Source organism: Rhea pennata, chromosome 3 (assembly GCF_028389875.1).
Source record: "Rhea pennata isolate bPtePen1 chromosome 3, bPtePen1.pri, whole genome shotgun sequence".
In the NCBI taxonomy this organism is placed as follows: domain Eukaryota; kingdom Metazoa; phylum Chordata; class Aves; order Rheiformes; family Rheidae; genus Rhea; species Rhea pennata.
Genome location: NC_084665.1, coordinates 34,275,351 through 34,300,254, shown reverse-complemented (window position 1 = coordinate 34,300,254; position 24,904 = coordinate 34,275,351). Strand labels below are relative to the sequence as shown.

At 32.6% G+C, this 24,904-nt stretch overlaps 1 protein-coding gene across 1 annotated transcript in view; it reads right to left on the bottom strand.

Moving 5' to 3' along the window:
* KIF6 (kinesin family member 6) overlaps positions 1–24,904 on the bottom strand; it is a 183,676-nt gene that overhangs the window by 145,533 nt on the left and 13,239 nt on the right. The window contains exons 4-6 of the mRNA XM_062573606.1: positions 14,401–14,548; positions 9,857–9,966; positions 2,275–2,404 (exon numbers count right to left, since the gene is read on the bottom strand). Coding sequence (XP_062429590.1) covers positions 2,275–2,404; positions 9,857–9,966; positions 14,401–14,548 — 388 coding nt within the window. The remainder of the gene's footprint in view (positions 1–2,274; positions 2,405–9,856; positions 9,967–14,400; positions 14,549–24,904) is intronic.

Here is a 24,904-nt window from a genome sequence, read left to right as displayed (position 1 = left end):
AGAAATTTTAGCTGATTTCGCAAACCCTCTTTCACAGACCTCTACATTAATCCGTCATTTCTGCAACCACAATTTTCTCATCCTGTTAAGTCATCATATATAGTATCACAGTGACCTAAAACCATGAGGCCAAAGGATCATGGGTGACAAATTTTGTAATACATGGTCCTAGCACTCATGAGACTGAAATGTGCCTGCTGCTGTTGCAAAGAAACAATGTGCAAGTTAATTACTTAAGTAAAACTATAGGATTGAAACCTTGATCATTTTAAGTATTCAGCATTGTATCAGCATTCAGATTAATTAAATATGTACTGCTGCAATGGGCAGCTGCTATTCCAAACTAGTATTCTTGGAATATGCTAACAATCTTTTCTCTTAAGTATGCTGCATTAAACACCACCAATGAAATAATAACTTTATTGTATTTATATAACACAGAAAACCTTACTGCAGCAAAAGCAGCAGAAATGGCAACAGAATAGTATTTGCTACTCCAAGCCATTCAGATCAGTGAATTCTATATTAGTGGGGCCCACTGCAACTGCTTGCCACTCTTCTGATTCAGTTACATTTTCCAACACATTCTCTCTGTCTATTCTTTCATTTTCTAGCAAGAAATAGCACACCTCAAACAATATTACCAAGCTGTAGATTCAAAAACAGACTAGATTTTTCTTCACATAATATAGTCAAGCCATGAAACTTCGTGTCACTTGAGAGTTGGGATGATGAAAAAAATTATAGAACTTAAAAAGTGTCTGGATGAATTCATGTGGAAAAAAAAACAACACAGATTATTAGCTATAAATACTCTGGATCAAAAATTAATGAAGACCAAGAGAGTTTTTCAGAAAGTACTGTTATTTACTTACTTTATTTTTTTACTCTTCTCTATATATCTGCTACTAGTCATTATTTGAAATGAGAATGTGGGACAGACATATTTCATCTGACTCATTAGGAATATTCTTACAGCTTTATTAAGTGTTACACATTATTTAAAGCTCTAATGACTTAACATATTCATTAGTCCTGCTTCTTGTTCAGGACTTCCAGTGTTTTGGATATATTTTCATGTTAGGTGACATCTTCTATGTATGTAACATGACCATCCTTTACAGTTACTGACTTATGAAACTGTCAACCAGCAGAACATCATTCTTTAAATATCCTATCTCAATCTCCTACTCAGTTCATCAAAACTGAATTGACATTTCCTGAAGATCTTTCTCCATCTCATGAACTTTCTTTTTTTGTTTTCAGTAAGAATTATCATTACAGTTTCACCTCAATATCCATATTTACTAACAGTCTTAATTACAGCTTTATCATCTCTTTCCTAAAACTCTTTGCGCTCTCAAAATGTCACTGCTGAAATAATTTCCCTTAAAAGAGAGAGAAAAGATCAACTTCTTGCATATCTGTATTTTGTAATCAAATGCTCCTTCCCTTGTGCCCAAGTGTGCCTGGTCAGCCAGCAGAGAAAGCCACTTTGAATGCATCTTTCTCCTCATTGATTTACTATACATCTTTTTGCTCCAACAGAGGAAAAAAATTCACAGATTTCTAAAATATGATTAGTTGTAGTAGTAAAGATGCATTTGTTCAGACATGACAACGCTCATGTTGTGTAATACCATTTTGATATTTACATTCCATTTCCAAACATGAAGATAAGAACCCTCCTCTTTGATTTCTTAATTGGATATGGAAACAATATATGCTTGAATTCACTTGAATTTTCCAGAATCAGCAAAATTGCTCTTGTCTTTGCATACTAGAAAATATTTATTTTGAATGTGCTACACACCACCATTTGAATCTTTGCACATAAGATGACCTGTTCACAGAATTAGAAAGAAGAAGAGGAGACTGCTAATCATTACTGTAACTACTTCAAAGGTAAGCCAATATGTCTATGGGAAAGCTTGACAATGTTTCATAAACATATTTTTTTCTAATCTTTAAATTGGCATTCAAGTTGAAATGTCCAATATTCAAAGGCCAGTCTCATTTTTGCTACGAGAAAAACATTTTTGTTTTACTTATTTTAATTGCAGCAAGTTTAATAACTTAATAACTTTAATAACCAGCCACCAACAATCAGATTCAATATGGAAAAACAGAAAGCTTTCTGTAAAGTCAAAGATACTATCATAGAAATGCTTGTTCATTTATCATTGTGTGCTTCCTAGCTAATTCTTATGTAGAGAGGCTTATAACCATATTAATACTGATGGTATCAAGTAAGATTGTGGTAGCAGCTCTCACCTCAGCAATCATTCTATTGGTGTCTCCCAAGAACAGCAGGTTTAGGGCTTCTTCTTCATTTGTTGCTTGTTGAAGAGACAAGTTCTTCAGATGAATGTTCTGATCAGGGTCTTCCATAATCATCACTTTTCTACAAGAAAAAAAAAAAAAAGAAAGAAAAAGAAAAAAAAGAAAAGAAAAGAAAGAAAGAAAAACTAGAATCATTGCAAGGTGATTTCTGTTCTATATTTTCAGTAAGACCGCATCTAAAACAGGTGGCACCTAAGAAACAAAACCTATCCCAATAAAAATACATTAGAAATATGGAGAATTACAGATCATATTAAACAAAGTACCAAATAAAATATTTCTGATTCTGCATCACCTTCCTTTTATCATTCTATTATAAGCATCCATATAAAAAAAAGAATAGTTAGAGAAAGGTTTGGGATCTTTTTGGTGAGTAAAATCTCAAGAACAAAACATTAGATGAATTATCACAAACAAATAATAAGTAGGAGTTTGTTTCCCATTGCAACTATTATTTAAGCACATGATACCTAAGAATAGCATAATCTTGACGAAAAAATAGGCATAGAATACTTCAGAATCAACACATCTGTAATCAGCATGTTTCTAATAACTCTGAATTTGTCAAGATTATTTTTCTTTCAATTATCTTCAAATGGTAATAACTATAAATGAAAATGATCTCTTTCTGTAATTAAAAGCATAAAAACAGATTTTTTTTTTTTACTGAGGTTAGAAATGCTGTTAATTGCACTTCTTTAAGCCTTAAAAGTTAAGAAAAAGGAAGTTAGATGGAAGCAGCAAGAACATGGCAAAGCTCTAGGGGAGTTACTGTCAATGAAACACTTTTTTACTTCTTTAAATAACCCTTTAACTAAAACATTTTTCTTTTGATTGGGTAATAAAACATTAAATTGTTTTGGTTGTACTGAGTGGCCAGTAGAGTCTCCCTAGCTAAGACATTCTTTAATATCCAATGTGGAATCCAAGTAGCTGTTTCACTGCATTTGGAAAACTCCCAGAATCAGGACTGTGTTAAAAATGAAGGACATCATTAATTCCGAGGAAGACTAGGGTGAGTGACATGTTTCGAGACAATTTATAAGAAGGAAATTAGAGCTATCTCTTTGCAAATAGAGACAACAGATCAATCACACATCAAAGGAAAAAAGACAGCACTTTTGCTTTATGTGTATAAATGTGTTGAAATATAGAAATATATATTTCATATTCATTGAGGTCAACCACAAGAGGGAGTATGGGGCTGATCTTGAGATTTTATCTCTAGGTAATTCTTGTATGTTAATGACTCCAAGCTGCTATGAAAACACAATGTTTGGGTTTTCTTTTGGCTTGCTTTTTCGCAAAACAGGCAAAAAGAAACTGAGCAGCTAAGCAGCATTCCAAAATACTACTCTAGAATATTAGAAGAGTAGTTTACATCCTGATGGTCAAAATGTTAGAACAGATAATCTGAAATCATTTGAAAGCACTGCAGTACAGGATTTTCAAGCAAAAAATACATGTAAAAGTAGACACAATGCTGCTTTAGTAGTCGTAACAACTGTTTTTCCAAGTGTGATTGCTATAGCCTCCTGCTATAGCCTTGTTTTTGTGCTCTTGAGCAAGATAACTTTAATCCCTAGTAAAGTCAAGAAACCTCTACTTCCTCCACTAAGAGTTTAAACTCAAAAGCATACGTGTGCTCTGAGAAAACAACTTTTGATAATATCAAATTATGTTCTGTCCTCAATTCCATCTGTGCTTGAATCACACACTAAAGGCCAGAATATCTCTGATTAAAATATGATGCTTTGACTGACTTTAATATTTTGAAATGGCTTAGTAAAAATAATCCACCTCTTTAGGAAAATGATGCTGTTTTATTGCAAATGCTTGTCACCGCACTTCAACTTCTAAGGATCTTTTTAGACTATATTTTGACCAATGGTTATAAATGATTTCCAGTCTTGCAGACAATGAAGATACTAGTTTGGACAAAAACTTCTGGAGGATTATTATGTCAGAATGGGCAGAGTGGAGAGATTGTAAACCAGTGACAATCTCCTGTCCTGCGCAGTGGCCTTTCAGCTGTTAGGAGGATTACCAGATGGAAGTCCAAATTTGCACACATATAGAAGCATCTGTTAAAACCTCTCCAAAAAGATGTATTCTCAAATGATGACAAAATGATTTATTTCATAGTGCTATAAAATTACTGCATAATATGACAACAGATTTCGACAGAATACTGCATATTAGTGATGTGTTTAAATTTCTTAGCCCTGACTTGGATCTTGGATTGGAAAAGTTCTGTTAAGTTATCCATAATGACTGAAAAAAGGCAGAGACAAGGCTTTGTTTTCTTTATAAACAAAGAATCTTTTCCATTTGGTTTAATGGATGGAATTTGTAGCTGACTAGAAAACCTGTAGGATGGGATCAGCATTTTTTATACTGTTATTAACTCAGGCCCATTCCTGCCTCAGCTTAGCTGCCATTAATGCAAGAGCTAGCCTTACACAGTGAGTACTTTATATATGAAATCCCTGTTACTGGGAAACAATGAAGTTAAAGCTTCTTTTGGTTCATTAATACCATCAGATTAAATTGTTTAATATCAATAAAAAGCTCAGAGCTTTGGGAAAACAAATGACAATTTTTTCTTTTATAAAGTCTGCTATGATTATATTTATCTTCAGGGCTTAGAACCAAAGACATCTAAAATAATCTCACAAATTTATAAACATTTAAATATTAACCAGAGTGATATAGGCAGATCATCTGATGAGCATATACACCCCATAATAATGTGTTAACAAAATATAGTGATGCTATTTTGGAATGAGAAAGAGACAATACAATTGATAATAAATTTATTAAAAGGATAAGAGAGAAAAGCAGTAAGTATGCATCTTGGGGTTTGTCCAGAAAAACAGAATAAAAAAATGGACAGCTAGTCTTTGTGAAAAATTCCAAGGAGCTTTAGCTTTTAGGAAAGAATGGCTAAGATCATCATTTTATGTAACATCCAGAAAAAGCTCCGTCAGAAGCACAGCTGCCTTTATACCACATCAGAGGACAGAGTCAACATTGATTCAAGAGGGACAGCTACAAGCTATTCAACCACCACCAAAGTTCCAATAGCACACAGATTTGATATTCCATTTAAGTACAAACCAAAGCATAATCTCCTTTGCTTGTGAGATATGGCAAAACTATGAGATGAGCTAGTATCAGTGAAGGCTGCTTTTCTGACATATATGATAGAAAATCATTCCCACCCTCTCCAATAAATTCTACATTTGAGTCAAGAAAAAAACAGTGTGCTTGTTCTACGCTTTATGGACAGTTACAGTTGAAACGATAGGACTGGTGGATCATGCAGGAACGGAACATACAAAATCTGCTAGAATTTGCAGGCAGCTGCAATAACCTCATTCTTAGTAAAATGTCTATTAAATAAATTTCTTCCATATTCAAAAGTAAAGACACACCACAGCAAGAATCTCAACTGAACTACTTCACTCATTAGATGACTTATCTAAGTTAAGACTTCAAGTGGTCACCTCAGAAAGGTTTCACTGATTGCTCCCTACTGGTTTTGAGGAAACAAATCAACAGAAAATGTGGATGTGAATAACTGTTCATAACGTACACTAAAATTATTTTACATACTTAAAGTATATGTTGTTTGAACTGTAAAGAACAAAATGTAGTCTTTGAAGAAATGATTCAGAGCAGCTATCTGTTGTCTCTCTAGTGAACAAATACAAAAGCATACATTTTAAAAACTGAATATTCTTCTAACCTTTAGCATTCAATGGTAACACTTAGACTGAACACTCTTCATTTCCAAAGAATATATTTCATAGGGAAATACACAACCTTAGAGCTAATGAAGAGCTTCAGAAAGTTATTTAATTTGAACAATCCTGCAAAACATTTACAAAAACAAGAGATGGCAGTATGGAATCAAATAGTTTTTCTTCATCTGTATTTTAGAATAATAGTTTTATACTTGTTAAATATTCAACAACAATCACAATTTCAATTTTCTTGTATAAGCATGAGACTGTGTACAGTTATAACTGTAATGGGACTGTCAACATGGAAATTATATTTTCCTTTCTAATAAGTAAGCGACTTCAAATGAATCTTCATCTGAACAAGCTGTGTTTCAGCTGGTGTTTTAAAATAAATAGTGTCAGCTTTGTATAAACAAGACAAAGTGTAACTGTCAACTAAGGCATATCGTATAAGAAGCATTAAGATGCATCAGACAGTATCTACTACAGGCTACATGTAATATCATCACAACTGAACACTACGAAAGTTGGAGTTTTTTTCTGTGAAATTACAAGTTCACTTGGATTTCAAAAGTAAATTTTGCTGATGTGTAAATACCAGTAGCTATCAGAAACATGATTACATTAACACTTGTTAATGAACCTGACCTGTGAACCACCTTACTTTTGTAAATCTAGAGTATTAAAGTTAACCACATAAACTGAAAAGTCTGTAAAATAAACTGTTATTTCCAATTACGTAAACATGTAACATATAACAAATGTTTTAAATATTTAAATCAGACAAAATCTAGACTTTAGTGATTCCAACTTCACAGACTTCTGTTGACTATACTTACACTGAAGAGACTTTTTTTCCTCTCTCTTACATGCAAGCTACATTCTTCTCTCGCTCATATGTGAATTACATTCACATATTTGTCAGAAATTTATCTACCAAAAATACTGATTTTATGTGAAAGGTTCTTTCCTCTGCATTCAGCAGAATCCAATTAAATTGAGCAGTATCAAAAAGAAAAAATCAATAGAAAATAGAATACAAAGGATAGTTACATACAATACATGGACTTCAGGAGGGGGGATTCCAAAACTCACCAGGTTTAGATGGATTGGGTAATTCTTCTAAGTGCTATTATTTATTTTGCATCAGTTACAATTTTCACATCTCAGTTTTCAAGTACTAGAAGTACTTCTATTTGCTGAATGTCATCACTTTCACTGAATTAAGTAATGTAATGTCATTTGTATATTAGTTTGTTAGACAGAAGTACATTATCTCTGATTTGAAATGTATCACTTTCTTTTGCAAGACTATGCATAACAATACTACTTTCAAAATAACAATCTACGTACTTCACTGGGTTATCTATGTTGTTTATCTTCCAAAGTGACACATTTCTTCAACGCTTTTTTGTCCACTTCATACGCTTGGAGGAATAACAGCACAGACTGCTAATATCCAAGCATAGATAAATTTCATTTGGCTTTGCATGGTGCTTAAAACCTTGATGCCCCCCCCCATGAAACTCAACAGGAAATTATCGATAATAGGATTCTTCTCAAGTGCAACAAATGTAAATTCTTAGCTTTTAATATTCTAATTAAATACATGTTTTCAAATCAAACTGAGCAAGTTAGATTATTCTGTGCTTTGCTTACTACCAGTAAAATCTTAATGTCTTAAGCATAATTTTTTTTAAATATATATTACATATATTTCAAATAAATATCCAATGAATTTAAAATCTGAATAACTACTATTTAATTTGCCATTTACAAGAAATTATCCAACTAACTAAAAGTACAATTAATCATGTAACAACCCTTCTACAACCTGTACTCCTTTTTTAGCTCCCTACATTATTATCTAAAAAAAAAAAAAAAAAAAAAAATCACATTTTATCATTGAATTTATTTTACACAATACTAAATACAGTTTTAGGCTGCAGTATGAACTTTTTGACAATTGATGTAAAAAAGTTAAGTATTTATAAAAATTAGTCACCATGTAGAACAAAATTTGATTGTCTCACTAACAACCATTCTGCAATAGAATATAGCACATAAATTTACAGGTAACTGATTATCCCAGTGTGTTTTATCCTCAATTCACAACCAAATTTTCTCTCAATTTTTTGTTTTTCTACAATAGTCTGATACATATATGGAATAATTCTCCAGTCTAGCTTAAAGTACAAAATACAACCGATCTTGATATTCTAAAATTCATGAATATTAATAAATATTCAGAACCCAGTTTTAAAAAGTGACTTCTATTTTCCATAGTCCCAAATTGCCACATTTTAATTAAAGTTTCATATAAAGCAAATTCAATTCAATTAATTCAGTTTAATATAATGAATACATTAAATTATATTTTACTTGAATTCATTCAATATATGTATTCAATAATTTAATAAATTTGAATTAACAATCCAATTAATAAATTCACTTCAATAAGCTGAATAAACATCTACTTAAAGCAACAGACTAGTTACTAATTACAGAATGGATGCAAAAATAAGTTTATCTCAAAAATTAGTCTCTGATTTTTATTTTTTTTCTGCATAGCACAGGAAGCAGATAATAAACCACATTAGACCCCTAACTTTACTACAAAAGATATTAATTAATACATGCAGGACTTTTAGCATGGAAATGTCAAAAAAAGATGGACATTAGTCCCATTTTATAATAGGAGTTTGTCTGCCCTTCTGTTTTCTCTAGACTAGCTTGTCTTATAAAGATCAATTGTGAAAGTTTTTTTGTAAATATGGATAGACACCACAAATTCCATAGAAAACTAAAGCTAGATTTTATTACAAATTCTAACAATTCTGAAACTTTCACAGCAGCTGAATTAAGAAAAAAGGTCTAATAATTAACAACATAATTAGTGATTTTAATATAAAATTTACATGTTCCAGTCACCATTAAGGTGAGTGTGATGATTCATAGTTCCCAGCATCATTTCAGGGCATTTAAAACTCAAAAAAATCAGCAAATCATTTCTTCCTACCTATTTACTGTTTGCTGAATTATTTTACAAATATCACAGGCTAGATTTTTTTTTTCAGAAGAATCTTAAGCGTGTAAGGTTCCTGTTTACTATAACTTTTGTAAGATCATAAACTTCAGCAAATGTATGTGTTCAGGACCTACATAAACCTTTACTTACTACCCTTACTACCCTTGCCCAAATGTAAGTGTTAGGGTCTTACCAAGGAACAATGTTATGACAATCTATTCTGAAATAAATATACTGTGATTTAGAGTTCCCTTTGAGCTTTTGTACTTCCTGTTATTTAGCTTACTTCGTAATTGTCTATACTTGAAAAATAATTATCCTTGAAAGAAAAGGCCCCGGTATAAGCAGGGAATTTTTCTTCCTATTAGTTTCAAGGAAATACTCCCTGTTCTGTATGTCTTCACCACACAAACACATGTGCATACCATATAAAGGGATGGACTGTCATGAAAAGAACAAGTTTAGCTTCACTTTTGTTTCCAATAGCTGCAACAGATCTCTTCTGCATATCAATTTTTTACACTTTCACCTTCAATTAGCCCAGTCCAGTTTCCCTAGTATATGTACCAAAAAAGAGAAACTACAGACAGTGTTGATAATACTGAAAAAATATTTTGAGTTAATTAAGACTGCAATCAGAGTTTCAAGAAAATCCCCAAACAATGTCAGAGGGCATCTGAAAATTACGGGGTTTTTTTTGCTGTTCACATGAATTCTTTGTAGTTTTATTACTCACGGCAAATCTTCCAATCTGGAGGCTTCATGTCTTGGGTCCAGCAGATCATAACCACATTCATTGTAGATTTCTAAGTAGGAAACATGAGTGGTATACACTTTGCTGCTATCCTAAATAAGACAGGAAATAAAAGGAAGATCTATAAATAGCAGCCAGAGCTAGGCCAAAGGATAAATTTACTTCTACAGCTTCTACATTGCTTCCTCACTCTGTCTCTTATTCTTTCCCTGGGTATAGTTTACCTTTTTCAATTCATGATACTTCTATGTTTTTCTGTTACCATATACATAAAAGCTCAAGATGAAAAGGGAAAAAAACTTAAAAAAAACCCAAGAACAAGAAAATAAAACACTCCTACACCCATGATTAGAAGTAAGTTTAGTCTGTTATTTTTTTTATTGGTTCCATATATTTGAAAAAGTCTGTACATTCTAAGTACACTTAGAATGTGGCAGATTGGTTACAAAACTGTGTAACATGCCATTTTTTACTTCCATGACAAAAAAAGAATGTTACTATAAAAAGGTAAACCCTCACATTATGGATAAAAAGGCTATTCTCAAAAAAAAAAAAGAAAAAAAAAAAGAAAAGAAAAAAAAGAAAAAAGAGAAAAAAAATAAATCGGGACTTTACTTCATTTAGAAACTTCAGTGACATACTGTTTTCCACACTCTTTATCATAACATTCAAACAGTGTATATGATGTCGGCTATTCTCTATAATCCTCATTTTGTCTGTATTATACATTGCCAAAATGTAACTTAACACAACTGGTTTTTGCAGACAGAATTTTCTCCTCCCCCAAAGCCAAATCCAAACAACACAAACCTCAAAATAATGGGCTATGATTTTCAAAAGGAAAGAAAATTAGTCACTTCTTTTCAGCAGATGAAACCACTGTGAAAGCACTCACATCACACTTACAGTAGCAGTTCCATACTCCAATCTGCTACAGTTGTTTTTCAAAATACCTTGAGATATAAAGTTTTCATGTTCATTGAATAACTACTTCCTATACGAGCTTTTTATTGATCATGACAGATCACTGTTTCAAGGGACACTGTTTCAAAAGATACACTACAGATGGATGGAAAAATTGATTAAGAAGCTGTTCAAATAGGAAGCTGTGAAACTAGGAGAATTTCTAAACAAAAAATTAAAAGGAGATATTATTAAAAATAAAGGTTTTGATTTGCCTCTTTTTTTTCATAAAAAAAAATATTTCCTTTGTTTCAAACTGCTCGGGCTCAATGCAAGTGACCTATTGAAAAGATCTTGTCCCCTAAGATCACTTTACTCTGTTCTATCATATTTAAGGATAGGAGGACAGTTCTCCCTTGTGTCTGTGCTTTCCAAAGCTCCATTACATACAGAAAAAGAAATGAAACAAGAGGAGGATACCATAAGAAAGGCAAGTGGAAGGATAAAGCACCAAGAAGAGGCAGAGAAAGAAAACATATTAAACAAAGATCCGGAAGCAGGCAGGCAGAAATATCCTGAACAGAAAAATCAGTCCAAAAATAGAAACTCAAACATTTTTCTTTCTATAGAGTGTATTTGCTGAGAACAAGGCATTTACATTAGTTATCCTTCTTCCTAGTTTGTTTTTATCACATAATTAGCACTGTATAAGCATGTTGATGTGTTTACACCACACGTTGTTTGCAAATGCAAGATCAGCACATTTACTTTCTACAACAAAAGTCCTTACTATATTCTTGCGAGTGATGCAGAACATCCAAGGCAACATGATTACACATCTTTTCTTCTTCACACAAGAACAAACTTATATGCACTCATAATATGCCATGCAGACATACCTGCCGAAGTCATACCTTTAAAGTATCAAGGTAAGTATTCAATATTGTTAATCCTTACAAAGGCAGTATGTTCATGTGACTGAGATAGCTACACTTACAAGTAAGAATTGGCAGGATCCAACCCTACATTAGATGAATAAGAATATAAAAGTATGAGTTAAAGATTGATGTTAGGCTCAAATAATGCCCAAAACTGTTTAATTTAATGGCTTTGTTAAAATGTGAAGATTAATCTTGAATTAGTCATAAGCCTGATGGACTAAATGAGGAAACAAAACCTATACTATGTCAGACTGAAAAACAAACGTCCTTTCGCTCTCTTCACTTTTGCCTCCTACAGTTGCAAGAGCAGTAGAATAATTGCATTTTGTTGCATACAAATGTCAAATTAAAATCATTTTACAATATTTTGGTTACAATTAAAGACAAAAAAGAACTTTTTTCTGAAGTTCTTATACCTGCAATGCCAATCACAGTATCATCAGTTTGTTACTGTTTTTTTTCTCACAGTCCTCTTATATGGGGCAAAAATAGTATGTGTTATTTAATCTTTCCGTACAGCTTGTGGGCTGTAAATCAGTGAAAAGACTTTGGATTAAGAGCAGTGGACTTGAAATTAACTTCACTATTCAATGAGAAATGTTGTCGCTGTCACTTTATTTACATTCCTGAAGTATCAGTTGGCTGTTATTAGGAAAATTAACATAGAGAGATATTAGGGAGTGTTTCTGGCAAGTTATGATTTTCCATTTTTTTTCTTAACCATTTGTAAAGAGGCTCTTAGATGTTGAGACTACTGTGTAGTATAGTATTTTAAATGCTATTATTACCTTCTGTAAAACTGGATTGCTGCCATGTTTTCTGTACATAAAAAAAAAAGAAATCACCAAATTCAGTTTCAGTTGTATTTTTTGGAGAACAGTAAATCCAGAAGAACCATACAATTAAATTAAAATTAGTATTCTCTTTCTGCCAACTTCTGCCAATTCTCTTTCTGCCAGGCAAGATATTTTTTGGCATACAATGCAACACTGCATTTTTCTTGATTCAAAATGAAAGAGTACAAATTGCAAATTCAGTGGTGTACAGTGATGTGTGCATCAACTTGATTAATTTGTAAATGCAACAATTACAATTATGATTTTTCCAGGGTACTTTTCTTCCTGTAATCACAAAACTCTTCTGAGAATTCGTAAGGCTTTGTTCTTCTACTACTTCTGCAGGGCACAGCTAGGGTTGTTTAAATACCTAATACCATTCAATTTAGCATCACTGGATTAACTGAAAAGTGATTTTATAGTTCTTGGTTTTAAGTTAATTATAACACTGGAGTCATACTTTGCCCCAACAGCTACGCCAAGTTCAGTAATCAAAGAGCAGCTGCCATTGAGCTGTCAGTGGCAGGAAAGTCTGCTGTGGAATATCTAAAAAGATGAACTACTGAGAACTAAGACTCAGAAATATTAAAACATGAGGGAAAAGGGAAAAAAGAGAAAAAATAAATATTTTTAAGTATTTCTACTGCCTAACTTCTTCATGAAGCCAAATCCATTGTCACTTCAACCGTATTAATACACCTCTTTTTCTGGTTCCACTGAAAGTTTCATGCGTATAGCATATGCAAAACTGGACAGAATAAAATTTACAACCTTTGAAAGCGTTTTTTATAATCATTATTAACTAGTCTTTAAATACCAATACCCTTTTTAAAAAACAGACCAAAGGAATTCTTTTTCAATAACTTCAATGAGAAACAAAGGGACAAATGCATCTTGGAAAGAATGCACTAGGAATAATAATAATAATAATAGAAAAACAAACATTCATGACATTTCTTACTATTTACTGCTTTATTTGTCTGTATGCTATACCTATGCAGATGCCTATGTTCAACTTATGCCCATGCAAACATCTACTTACTTTCCAGTTATACTCAGTGAATCAGACTTTTTATTACCAATATCACTTACAAATACATAAATTCCATATAAGTGAATAATTAGAGTTAAGAAGAAAAGAATATGCAAGGAAAATGAATATGCATCTCTCTCCTATTTTGAATACTTAAAAGATTTGCATTATTGACTTTAGAAATTGCTTTTCATAATACTTAAATACATTTAGTGCTGTAGTTCTATAATATACTCTAGCTAATAAATGTTAAGTAAAATGCAAGCAGGAAAATGTGGTGAATAAAAACATCATTTTAAAATGCCTATTGTTCATTTTGCTATTATATATATATTTTTACGAGCATCAGTCAAATACAAAGAAATTAAGTAACATATGAGAGTGAACGTAATGGTATATCCTTTATACAGTCTTTTTTGGCTTACACTGGAAAGATATTAAATTATCTTTTTGTATTTAACGTGTATTATGTAATGCATGCAATACAAAAATTACAGTGGAGCTAATATAGTTAAAAAAATTAGAATCAATTATACGAGCTAAATGTGATCCAGTCTCATCAACTAGAAACAGCATGCCTTTGAAAACTACAAAAACCCCTTCAATGATATCCATTATTTTCAGTCTACCGTAACAAACCAGGTCACCCAACAGTATTAGTAATTTTCTGCTGTAGTAAGTTACATGCTTTATTCAGCATTTGCTTTAATTTTAGGGCTTACCTGTAACTCTATTACAAAGATAGTCTTTTGCAATATAATCAAGCAGTTGTAAACTAGACATGTAAAAGAAATAGAAAATAAAGTCCCATACCTTCTGCAATTGATGAAAAATGTAAGACAGAGTCCTGGGAATAATGCCTCGATCACTGTAACGTTCTGCTCCTCCAGTAATGGTAAAAGTTTTGCCACTGCCTGTCTGACCATATGCAAAGATAGTACCATTATATCCTGCCAAAGCACTATGGAATAAAGACATGAAGAGGTAATTAATAGAGTAGGCATAATGTATTTTCCATGGTCAATTTACATAACTTTGTATAGAACTGAAATATAATTAACAGTAATTCTTGATTATATATCAGCTGTCTACAGTAATACAGGATCACACTTAAAGACACTTATTCTAGATCCAATGGAATTTAGATTTTCTAGAACTCAACGACTTTATGCCTTGACATATTCCATAATAAAGTATCATCATTAGCTGGTAACATTTACTACTACCTGCACTACTTTTGTGCACCTTTTTCTAGGGCTGGATCATTTTCTTGAAACAGTAGTTTAGTCTCTTGAAAGACTGTAGTCGTCAGGAATTGTGGCCATTCATACATTACAGCTAAAGAATCCAAAAATACTTCACATATGACTTCATTAATTGCAACCAGAGAAAATTGTATTGTGGTTAGAAACTCATGTAAGGATTCAGTTATACTAGGGGCATTTTACTTTGGGGAAAACTACCCTACTAAACCAGCAAAGTACTCCTAGCTTGGATAAGGGCATAGAGGAGAACTTTTGCTTTTCTCAGCATAGTAAAAATCATCACTCACCATGAAAACAATCAAAACCACATCAGTAAAAGCAGTATCTTCTGTTAGAACTGTGTCTATCCATAAAAGCTTCTTGTAACAGCAGTATTAGCTATGCCATTGCTTGATCATCTTTTTTCATGTTTCTTATGCCTACTTGCAGAAATGCCTAATAAAAAGTCTGTTTTTTTCTCCTCTGTAAACCATTATACCATTAACATAAACCTGATTTTCTCCAGACAGTAGATAAGCTTAATGACAGTAGTATAGCTGAATGCTCGGAAGGCAAATTAGAATTTGGCTGCAGCCCTTGACTACAGTGATCTGGATTTCATTACCAATAAGTTGGTAAAATTTGAAGAAATTATTTGTACACATGAATATAGCATATGTGTTTTTTTCCTGATTTATATGAGGCAAATTTTCTTGTACCACTTGTGAAGATAGTCATATTTTCCTCAAGTAAGACCCCTTTGAAGGAGTGATATCTGAAAGATGAATTCAGTTTTTCATTATCTGGCTGTGTTCCCTTGCTATTTACGGTAGACTTTTTAAAATCATGTATATCATTTTAAAAATTTCTATTGATACTCTTAGAGTTTACAAGGAAAATGTCTGATTAGTCAACTATCTCAAAAGATAAAATACTAAAAACTTTCTTCTATACTTCTGACTCCATTTCTTATTACTGCCCTATTCTTGAAAAACATTGCAAGTATTCTAAGATCCTGCACCTTATACTGACTGACAGACTATAAACAATGAGGTAAAAAGATGGAGGACTATTATCTTGAATTTTTAATTGTCTATAAAGCAGAAAATCAATTAAATTATCAAAATTGATTAGAGTTACGTTAGCAATGAAATGTTAAATTAGAATTCAAGAGAGTCTGTAGTTGAAAGGATATGTAACAAAGATACCAGATTAGAGTGTCAGGCTTTACCCTTTCCTTTCAACAGCTGTCATTTAGAAAGACTTGCCCTGGATTTATACAGCTTCTAAAACTCTTTTCCCAGAATTCCAACATCTCCTGACAAAAAAAATTGAAGAGAATATTTGAAAAAGGATTTTTGATAAAACTTATTAGAAGCAAAATCTACCTTGCATTTGATTTACGAGGGTTAAGGACCTAGAGATTTTGTACAAAAAAAAAAAAGGCTAGAATTATTCTTGTGTAATTTATTTATTGAGAAACTGATAAATAAGCCCAGATTTTTTTTAAAAAAATAAAGAAAAAGCAATCGTTGCATAACAGGAAAAGGACAATGTATAGATAGCTGCTGGTCTGGCGCCACAAGAGACGTAATGCTTCTCCAATTTATTAAAGTTTATTTAAAAGCCTGAGTAGTTGCCAAATTGCTTAGTTTAATCCACTACAGTAGTACGTCAAAGAAAGAAACAAAAACATGCTGAAAGAAAATACACTCAACATCTGCTCCAAAAGACCAAAACACCAAATGAAGACAGAGCACATATAGATTTTAGATTCCAGATGTTAAAAATCAAGACATAACCATTATTAGAAAACACCCCATTCATCTATTTTAGGAATTTCTAGTGCCCACCACTATAGCATCTGAATGCTGAAGACAGTAACGAGCTGTTAGAAGGTAGGGGGTATCAATGAAACTTCCATATGGCAGGCAAGCAGGAGGAAATGATTCTTCACACAACATGAAGTTTAAGCTTTGAAACGCCTTGCAATGGATGTTGTGGATGCTAAAAATTCACGCGGGCTTCACTGGAGAATGGACTAGTTCATGAAAGAGAAATCACTTTTGCATTCCGAAAGCCTCTGAACTACAAATGGCTGAAGGTTAGGAAAATACTTGGGCAAAATAGCTCAGCATGCTTACCCTATGTTTCCCTAGGCGTTGACTGTTAGTTACTGTCAGAGATAATATATGGAGCTAGATGTAACTTTGCTATGACCAAGTACAGTTGCTCTTCTATTTTTACATCCCTGCTCTTTGGCTCTTCCAGATCTAGTATTTTGGGCTGTTAAGTCTTCTTACTCCTTTCCTCTATTCTCAAGTTGTTAAAGATATATATTTCAATTATTGTGATGTTGCTCCTGCAGAACAGTTTTCTAATGTGTTCCAAAGAAAATGGTAAAATTGTAGCAGTATACTAAAAAGTATACAAAAAGCTACCAGTTAAAATCATCACACGTGTAAATGTAGGACAAAATTTCATATACCTTACACTGTCAAAACACAAAAGTCAGTGAGTAGTTTTTCTTCTGATATTTGATTCATAAATTCATTACACACATTGCAATGCATTAATGAAGTCTGAACAGCCTACCAGAAAACACTGAACATTCATAAAATGTAAACACACCAAAGCCAATGTATGGTCATAGTCAAATATAATTATAAGCAATCTTAATATTGCATTGCATAGAAGCACTACAAAAGTGTTAGTTATGAATTTCATTGTAATATCTAAAAAGAAATTCAATCATTCTTTTATATTTATATATGTACATATATATGTGTATATATATGCATGTGTGCGTATATAAAAAATATAAATCCTGTCCATATTTATAGCATTCATTTCTTTCATTCAGAATATTTTAAAATCAACAATCAAGTCAATTTAGAAAGCCTGAAGGCAACAGGGACCTGAGGATATTCCCAGGGCTCTGGGGAACCCTGAGGTGCTAAGGAAGCCTATGAAAAAAGAGGACTACTAATGCTATCAATGAAACTGCAAGCATAAGCCTTCTAAAATTGAAGTACAATCTGCCACGGAAATAGGATGGAGGATAAACTCCCTCAGGAAGTCTGAGAATAAAACTGACTTTATAACAGACAAGTGACTAGGAACTCAATGCAGGACTGACAAAGCTCCTTTGCTTAGAATCAAGCTGAGGACTGTGATTTCAGCTCCCAAAAAAAGAGTAGATTGGAAGACGCAGTGAAAAGGAACACTCTCTGTTGGAACAGCTGGTTCACAAAGAACTAAACTTATGATCTAAACAGAACTACAACCTGCGTAGACATATAGGTTAATGAATGAATAAATTTCAAAACTCAACATGCAACTACAAATCTATGTTTAATGTTATGAATGCTAGTCAATGCCAATTTTGAAAGTCTGTGTATGATAAGGTCTAAAATGAATTAAATCATATAAAAGCTATTTAAACTCTGGCTTTACTAATTCATACTTCTTTTAAGGAATTGGCATCCTTTACTTGTTAAAGATATACTTTGTTCTTTCTCTATTTTGAAACATTTCAAGGCAAAATGGAATACCAAACTGCCTTATAAGTCTGATTTTAATTCTTTCTCCCATGGAGTTTTATACTGAAATCATAAGCATATATAAATATATATATATATAGGTGGGTCAATACTTAATCACTTTTAAAACTGATATCTATATGCTAAATACTCTAAGTCTAAGTCTAAGATATTCACCTATTGTTTTTCAACCTAAGATGTACAACCTGTTTGGTGAAAACTGAATATAAGGCCTCATGTCCTTTAGTCACTAACAAAACGTTATTAAAAGATAAAAATACTGTAGAATTACCGTTGACAAAGTGAAGGATCTCTCAAATGCTAAGAGTTAATATAATCTTCAGAAAATACACACAGTCTCCCATTCTTCACAAGATGTAACGGTAATAGATATCTGAAAAGTTGGTAATATTAATTATGAGAGGCTGGGAAGAAGCTGTGTTCTCTGAAAAGCTTCCACCAAAAGGATTCTTGAGGATTGTCATCCACAAATGAAAGCTGTTCCTAACACTAGTGGAGCAGATTCTCTACTGGGAAAGGCAGCAGGGAATCAGCAGCTCTTCTCTACCATGCATAACTTATTTTGAAAAATCTACATCTGAAAAATGTCAGTTTACTCGGACAAAGTCCACATCTTTACTCTCCAACTTTTATGAACACAAATCTCAACACTTTGTTAAGCTTATGCTTATTGACAACAGTTTTCTGAAGACTTTAGAATATTCATACATGAAGAACATACACTAAAGGGATATTTTCACAGTCATGTTCCCTCAGTGTTATCAGAATGCCCATTTTATTCTTCTGCAAGGAAGCCGAGTTTTGGCATAGTTAAGGGGATGTTTTGTTCAATAAATTATCTCTTGCTACTTCAAACAAAACACATCAAAGACGCATAATCCAAGGAGAGGCTTTGCTGAAAAGATCTTTCATGAGTTTATACAACATTGTATGGCTCCCTGTTCAGAAGTTCATGGACTGCTTCCAGATGGATTAGCTAAAATGTTGCTGGAGAAATCTGTCTCCAGCAGATATCTTAGCAAAGTTACTCCCGTTATGATTGTTAAGAGTTCCTGGAGGGAACAAATACTGAGATCAGAACTATAGAGCCTATTAAAAAAAAGCAATAGGATGACTAAACTTGTCCAAATTTGTGAATTTGTTTCACTGTGTTAGGAAATTTGAAGAGGTCATTTTACTTACAGGCTAGAACATGCAGGTGTATTTTTTATAACATTTTGTGATAGATTTAATTTTTACTAAAAGAAGAGAAAATGCTATTCACCACAAGCTACATACAGCAATCTTTACACAGCAAAATGCCTGTCAACAGCATAGTACTGCATATGAGAATATTTAATGTTAAATTTAAGCCCCCAAAATACAGAAAAAAAGGCAAAAAAGGAGTTTCTAACAATTCTCCAACAAATAGCTTGTTGTTTCAGCTTTACTTCTACTGCTTAACAATCAGCTATGCCACGTTCCTATCTGGAAAATATGGAGCAAGCTGTATGCGCAAAGGATGCACCTAGCTCATCATTTGCATGATTAGTAAATCCCACATGTTGGACTTAGCACTTATGAACAACAAAATCCACTAAATATGGACAAGAACCATTGGCCTGGACTTCTACACGCAAAGAAATCCCAAAGAAATTGTCCAAGACCTCAAATTCTATGAAGACAAGATTTCCAGAAAAAAATGGCATTTCTGGGAAAACACAGACATATTGCAGATAGATGTATTACAGTTCTGCAAATAAGCACAATTCAATCTCATTTAAAATACTGAGTTGTCTTTATATCTCGTTATTGAGGTGCACGAGCTTTAGGTTTCATGACTGCCAAGAAAAGCCTGAAAATGTAACATGCTGCAAAACCAAACGGCTCAGAAAAAACAAGCAAATTTAGTCTTTACATTTTTCATCTAACTCATGATGTCAAAATACCAGGATTTCTCAATTTCTGTAATATAATTAATAATTTTGTCAGTAAATGCAAAAATGTTTTAAAAAACTATCTGTTTTTGTGTTTCAAAATATCCATCTGGTTACATCATCTGAAGACTCACAGTTCATGAAGTCATATATAATGAAAACTACTGTAATGTTTTCTGGTGCATATACTTGCTTGAAATTGGAACATATATGGCCTACATGACAATATATTTACATACATGTTCTCTACAGCAAGGTATTTGGAGATAAATTTCTTTTCTTTTTCTTTAACTACTGTAAGAAAAGTCAATTTAAAGCAAAATATTGGTGAGGAAACATCTTAGCTATCTGCCTGATACAGAAGTATTTTAAAGCCATCAACAAGTATTTATGAACTAAGCAGCTCTCAAAGTTGAAACCATTGAACAGTCTAAACTTATAGACCAGAAGTTTTCTCTGGTGAAAGTTAAAGGAAGAAGAAATTAAACCTTTAATGAAGCAATATGAAAATAGGCCATAACAACAGCTAATATCAATTTTAATTAATTAATAACATAAAGTGCAGTTAAGCAGCCCCTAGTCTTTGAATGAATATTGTTTTAGTACAGCTCAAATTTATTATATTATTCTGCAATAGTTCTTCTAGTCTAATGATATACCTACTTCAAAATGATTTTAATGTAGAAGAAACACTAGATCTTTTCTTACATTTTTCTCAAAGAGCCATATTCTTTTCTGGTTAAGCACTTAAAAATTGTTCCTGACCTTTAGAACTGAAACAGCATGTGTTTTACTTTACAAATTTAATCAACAAATATTTTAAATACAAGAAAGTATTTAATATGTTCTCTATACTGCATACACCTGAAATCACACTTCTTCCAAATGAGAGATTGTGCGCGCACACAACTGAATAAGATTAACTTGATCTCCTTATTCAGAGGATATATATATACACATTTACTAAAGGAAGAGAAAATACTATTTACCACAAGCTACATACATCTTTACACAGCAAAATGCCTGTCAACAGCATTGTATTGCATATGAAAATATTTAATGTTAAATTTAACATTATATATACACTTAACCTATATATATATAGGTTATATATACACACATATATACTATATATATAAGTGCTATATATACACTATATAGACACTTATATGTATATATACACTTAACCATTTATTATGATAGCAACATAATTTAGCATTTTGTGATCGGGCAAGCTAGAAATTTTCTAGTTTTACTTCCAAGCTGTGACACAGATACTCTGTATTTTTTTCACATTGACAACGCTCAAGTCAAAAATTACAATACTTTCAATATTTTCATGAATAGAATATTGAAATAAGCAGAAAAGATTTAGAAAAAGCATGGAGAAAGAATTCATCATCTGCAAAATATCATTAAGCAAGATCGCAATCCAAAGCTCATTCATATCACAGAACATTTTTCCAATGAACTCACTGACCTTTAAGTGAGGTCCGAAGTATGGAAGGTACTAATACAATCTGATGTAGATTTTCTGCTAGTATAAGCACTTAAACCCAATACAGCATTTAAATATATCTGCATGTATCAAAAGTACTTCTGATATTAACACATTCTGTTCTCCTAACACACATTCTAGAAAGGTTTTGAGTAATTTTTTTCCCCAACTAATTTGGAATACACTGAATTTTAACAACTCAATTGTTTTGGAGAAGAGACATAAAGAAACAACAAGTTGAAGTAAATGCTTCTTAATTAATCCATTTTCAGTATAATTGAAACACTGTTCCATAACCTAAATACTATTATATGCAAGTTTATGTAACAATGCTTGCTCAAGAAAAAAAAAAGTTTGGCTTTATGAAAAATTAATGACAATCTGCTTTCTCTTTTGTTTTGTGGCTCTGAAATACTAGTTAAAAAAAGTCATTTATTGATTAAAAAAATACATAGCAAGGGTTTAAAACCTTAAAAGCTCCACTTTATCAGTGGTAAGACAGTTATACATATTTAAAAAAAGAGCTTCCCAAAGTCTCAAGAAAAAAATTGTTAATAAGAAAGTCATTTATTACATGTAAAGACTTAACCAGTAACACTGAAGAAAATTAAACAAATGTTGTAATAACGTAGTTGCAACTATGATGGTCTAAGGATATAAGGAAAACTAGGTGTTTAGAGAGGTAGTATCTTTTATTAGAAAAGGTAATGCGGTAGGGGTGGGGGAGAAGATCCAGGGCTTTACTGTCTTACTATTTCTTTCGTTACGTTAAAGAAGATTCTGCCTCTCCCCTCACAATCTTGCTAAGCAAAAGCTGTCAGTAGAACTTTGCATTAATTGTGAGACATACACTATTCCTTCTAGTAGACACTTATCTAAGAATGTAGTTAAAGAGGAGCAAAGCTATGTGTTTTTTTTCTCACTTTTTCTAATTCAGTTATCAACTTGTACTTTCTAATATAATTAATGTCAAATTAAAACATGCACAATAAGAAATTACCATTTCATTTAAAATTTCAAATTTAGATCCCTACTTAAAAAAAGAAAGGCTTTTACAGACTTATGTATTGGCATTTTCAGTCAGTCAGCTGATTTACCTCATCCCTAAAAGATGCATAATTCCTAAATAACGGGCCTGATACAGAAGTCTAACTCATGCAAGTAATTCTATTTAAACTGATGGATCCAATATGTTTACAACTGCTTAACATTCCTCACACGAGAAATTCCTAAAGTGAGAGCTAGACAATTTATGGGTAATTACTATGGTTTGAAATATAGTTCAGCATTTAGTCCTTGAAAATACAAGACTATATAAAGAGATGTTTAAAAACCAGTGACAGCAGACAGAGGTTGAAAGCAGACTAAGGTTGTTTTATTGTGGTTATTTCCTCTGACTACATTTTGTTTTAATTTGCAACGATGGTTATTTGCTCTATTTAAAGTTTATGGACACAGAACTTTCATTTCTTTTTGTGCTCATTGTTAAAGAGGCTGCACGCAGGCTTATGCCCAAGCATAATGAAGTATTCTCCTTGCTCTGCTGTTGCACTCTTTCTGTAAGGCCAGACAGACAAGCTACCATGAAAACTACAAGATCTGTAAAAAAATAATAAGAAGAATATTAAGAATAACTCCATACCTATAGTCCTACGTCCAATCTTGGACTCCCTGGTATAAGAAGGGCGCTGTAAAGAAACTGAGGCAAGTCTAATGGAGGATCATCTAACTGACTAGAGCTGAAGCACATAACATGCAAGGGGAAGCCAAGTGCTGAGCTTTTTCAGCCTGGAGAAAAGGTGTCCATGGCTATACCAAAGAAGACAGAGCCAGACTCTTCCCAGAAGGATAAAGTAGTAAGACAAGAGGCGGTGTTCACACGTTACACAAAAAGAAATCTTAAGTGTCCCATCCTTGGACATTTTCAAAGCTCTACTGGACGAGGGCCTGAGCAACCTGATCTAACTTTAAAGTTATTCTTTCTTTGCTCTGGAGACTGGACCAGATAAGCTACAAGGATCTCTTCCAACCTAAATTATTCTCTGATTTTAAGAGAGAATTTGTTAGCAGTAGACATAATTCACACAGACTCATCTACAAAGGAGGGAACCTAATGCCCCCTGCCCCAAACTAACAGTCTTTACCAATCCCTGCAAACGCACTGCAAACTTTGCTGTAGATCATCTATGCATTATTTTTATAACCACCAATATGATGGCCTTCCTCAGAGACGTCACAGCACTCTGGTTCCTTTTTTGTTACTCAAATCTTCAATTCATTGTGAGAAAGCCACAGAAATAATGATGAACTTATTCTCAAGCTTTTGAGAATCAGCAGGTATTACAAATGAGGAATCTCATCTTGACAATTGCTAAATGAAGCTTATCCAGAACACTGAAGATCATCACAGCAACCCTGAATATTAAGTCTGAGCAAAAAGATTTGCTTGCTGTGACACTTAGTTTCTATCACTAGGCATACATCTCAGTCTTCAAAAGGATTAAAAACATTTAAGCAGATGAAGACCTTTTTCATTTCTTATTTTTGTTTTAAAACTAAAAAGTTCCAAATGTAAGGTTTGCACTAAGTTTACAATGTGAATAAATAAAATGTGTCAAGATACATTAATGAAGAAAAAAGAAAACCTTATTAAATAAGGACTAAATTCTGTGAGTGTTTATATGCAGATAAGAGAAACACCTGGGACTCAGAAATATTGCTTGAATTACTTTGAAATAATAATATCAATCTGAAATAAGCTAACAAAAACAACCAGCTTCATTTTAAATTACTGGTAATGTAAATGTAAATAGCCATTCAACAACCAGGAATTATCAGACTGATGAAAAAAGTAGAAAACACCAATATCTGATCTTTAGATCCTGTCAACTCTTTCCTCATCTCAGTTCTTGCTGATCTGAAATATTTTACCAATATCCCTCTGCTTTCCTTAACCCTAGTTCAGAAAACCTGAATCCATAGTCATTTTATAAATAAACCCAATACAATCCTGCACAAACAACTCCCAGATACGATGTTTATGATTAAAGGAGTAAAGAACTATTTGCAAGATCTGGAAAATCAGTTCTAAGTGAG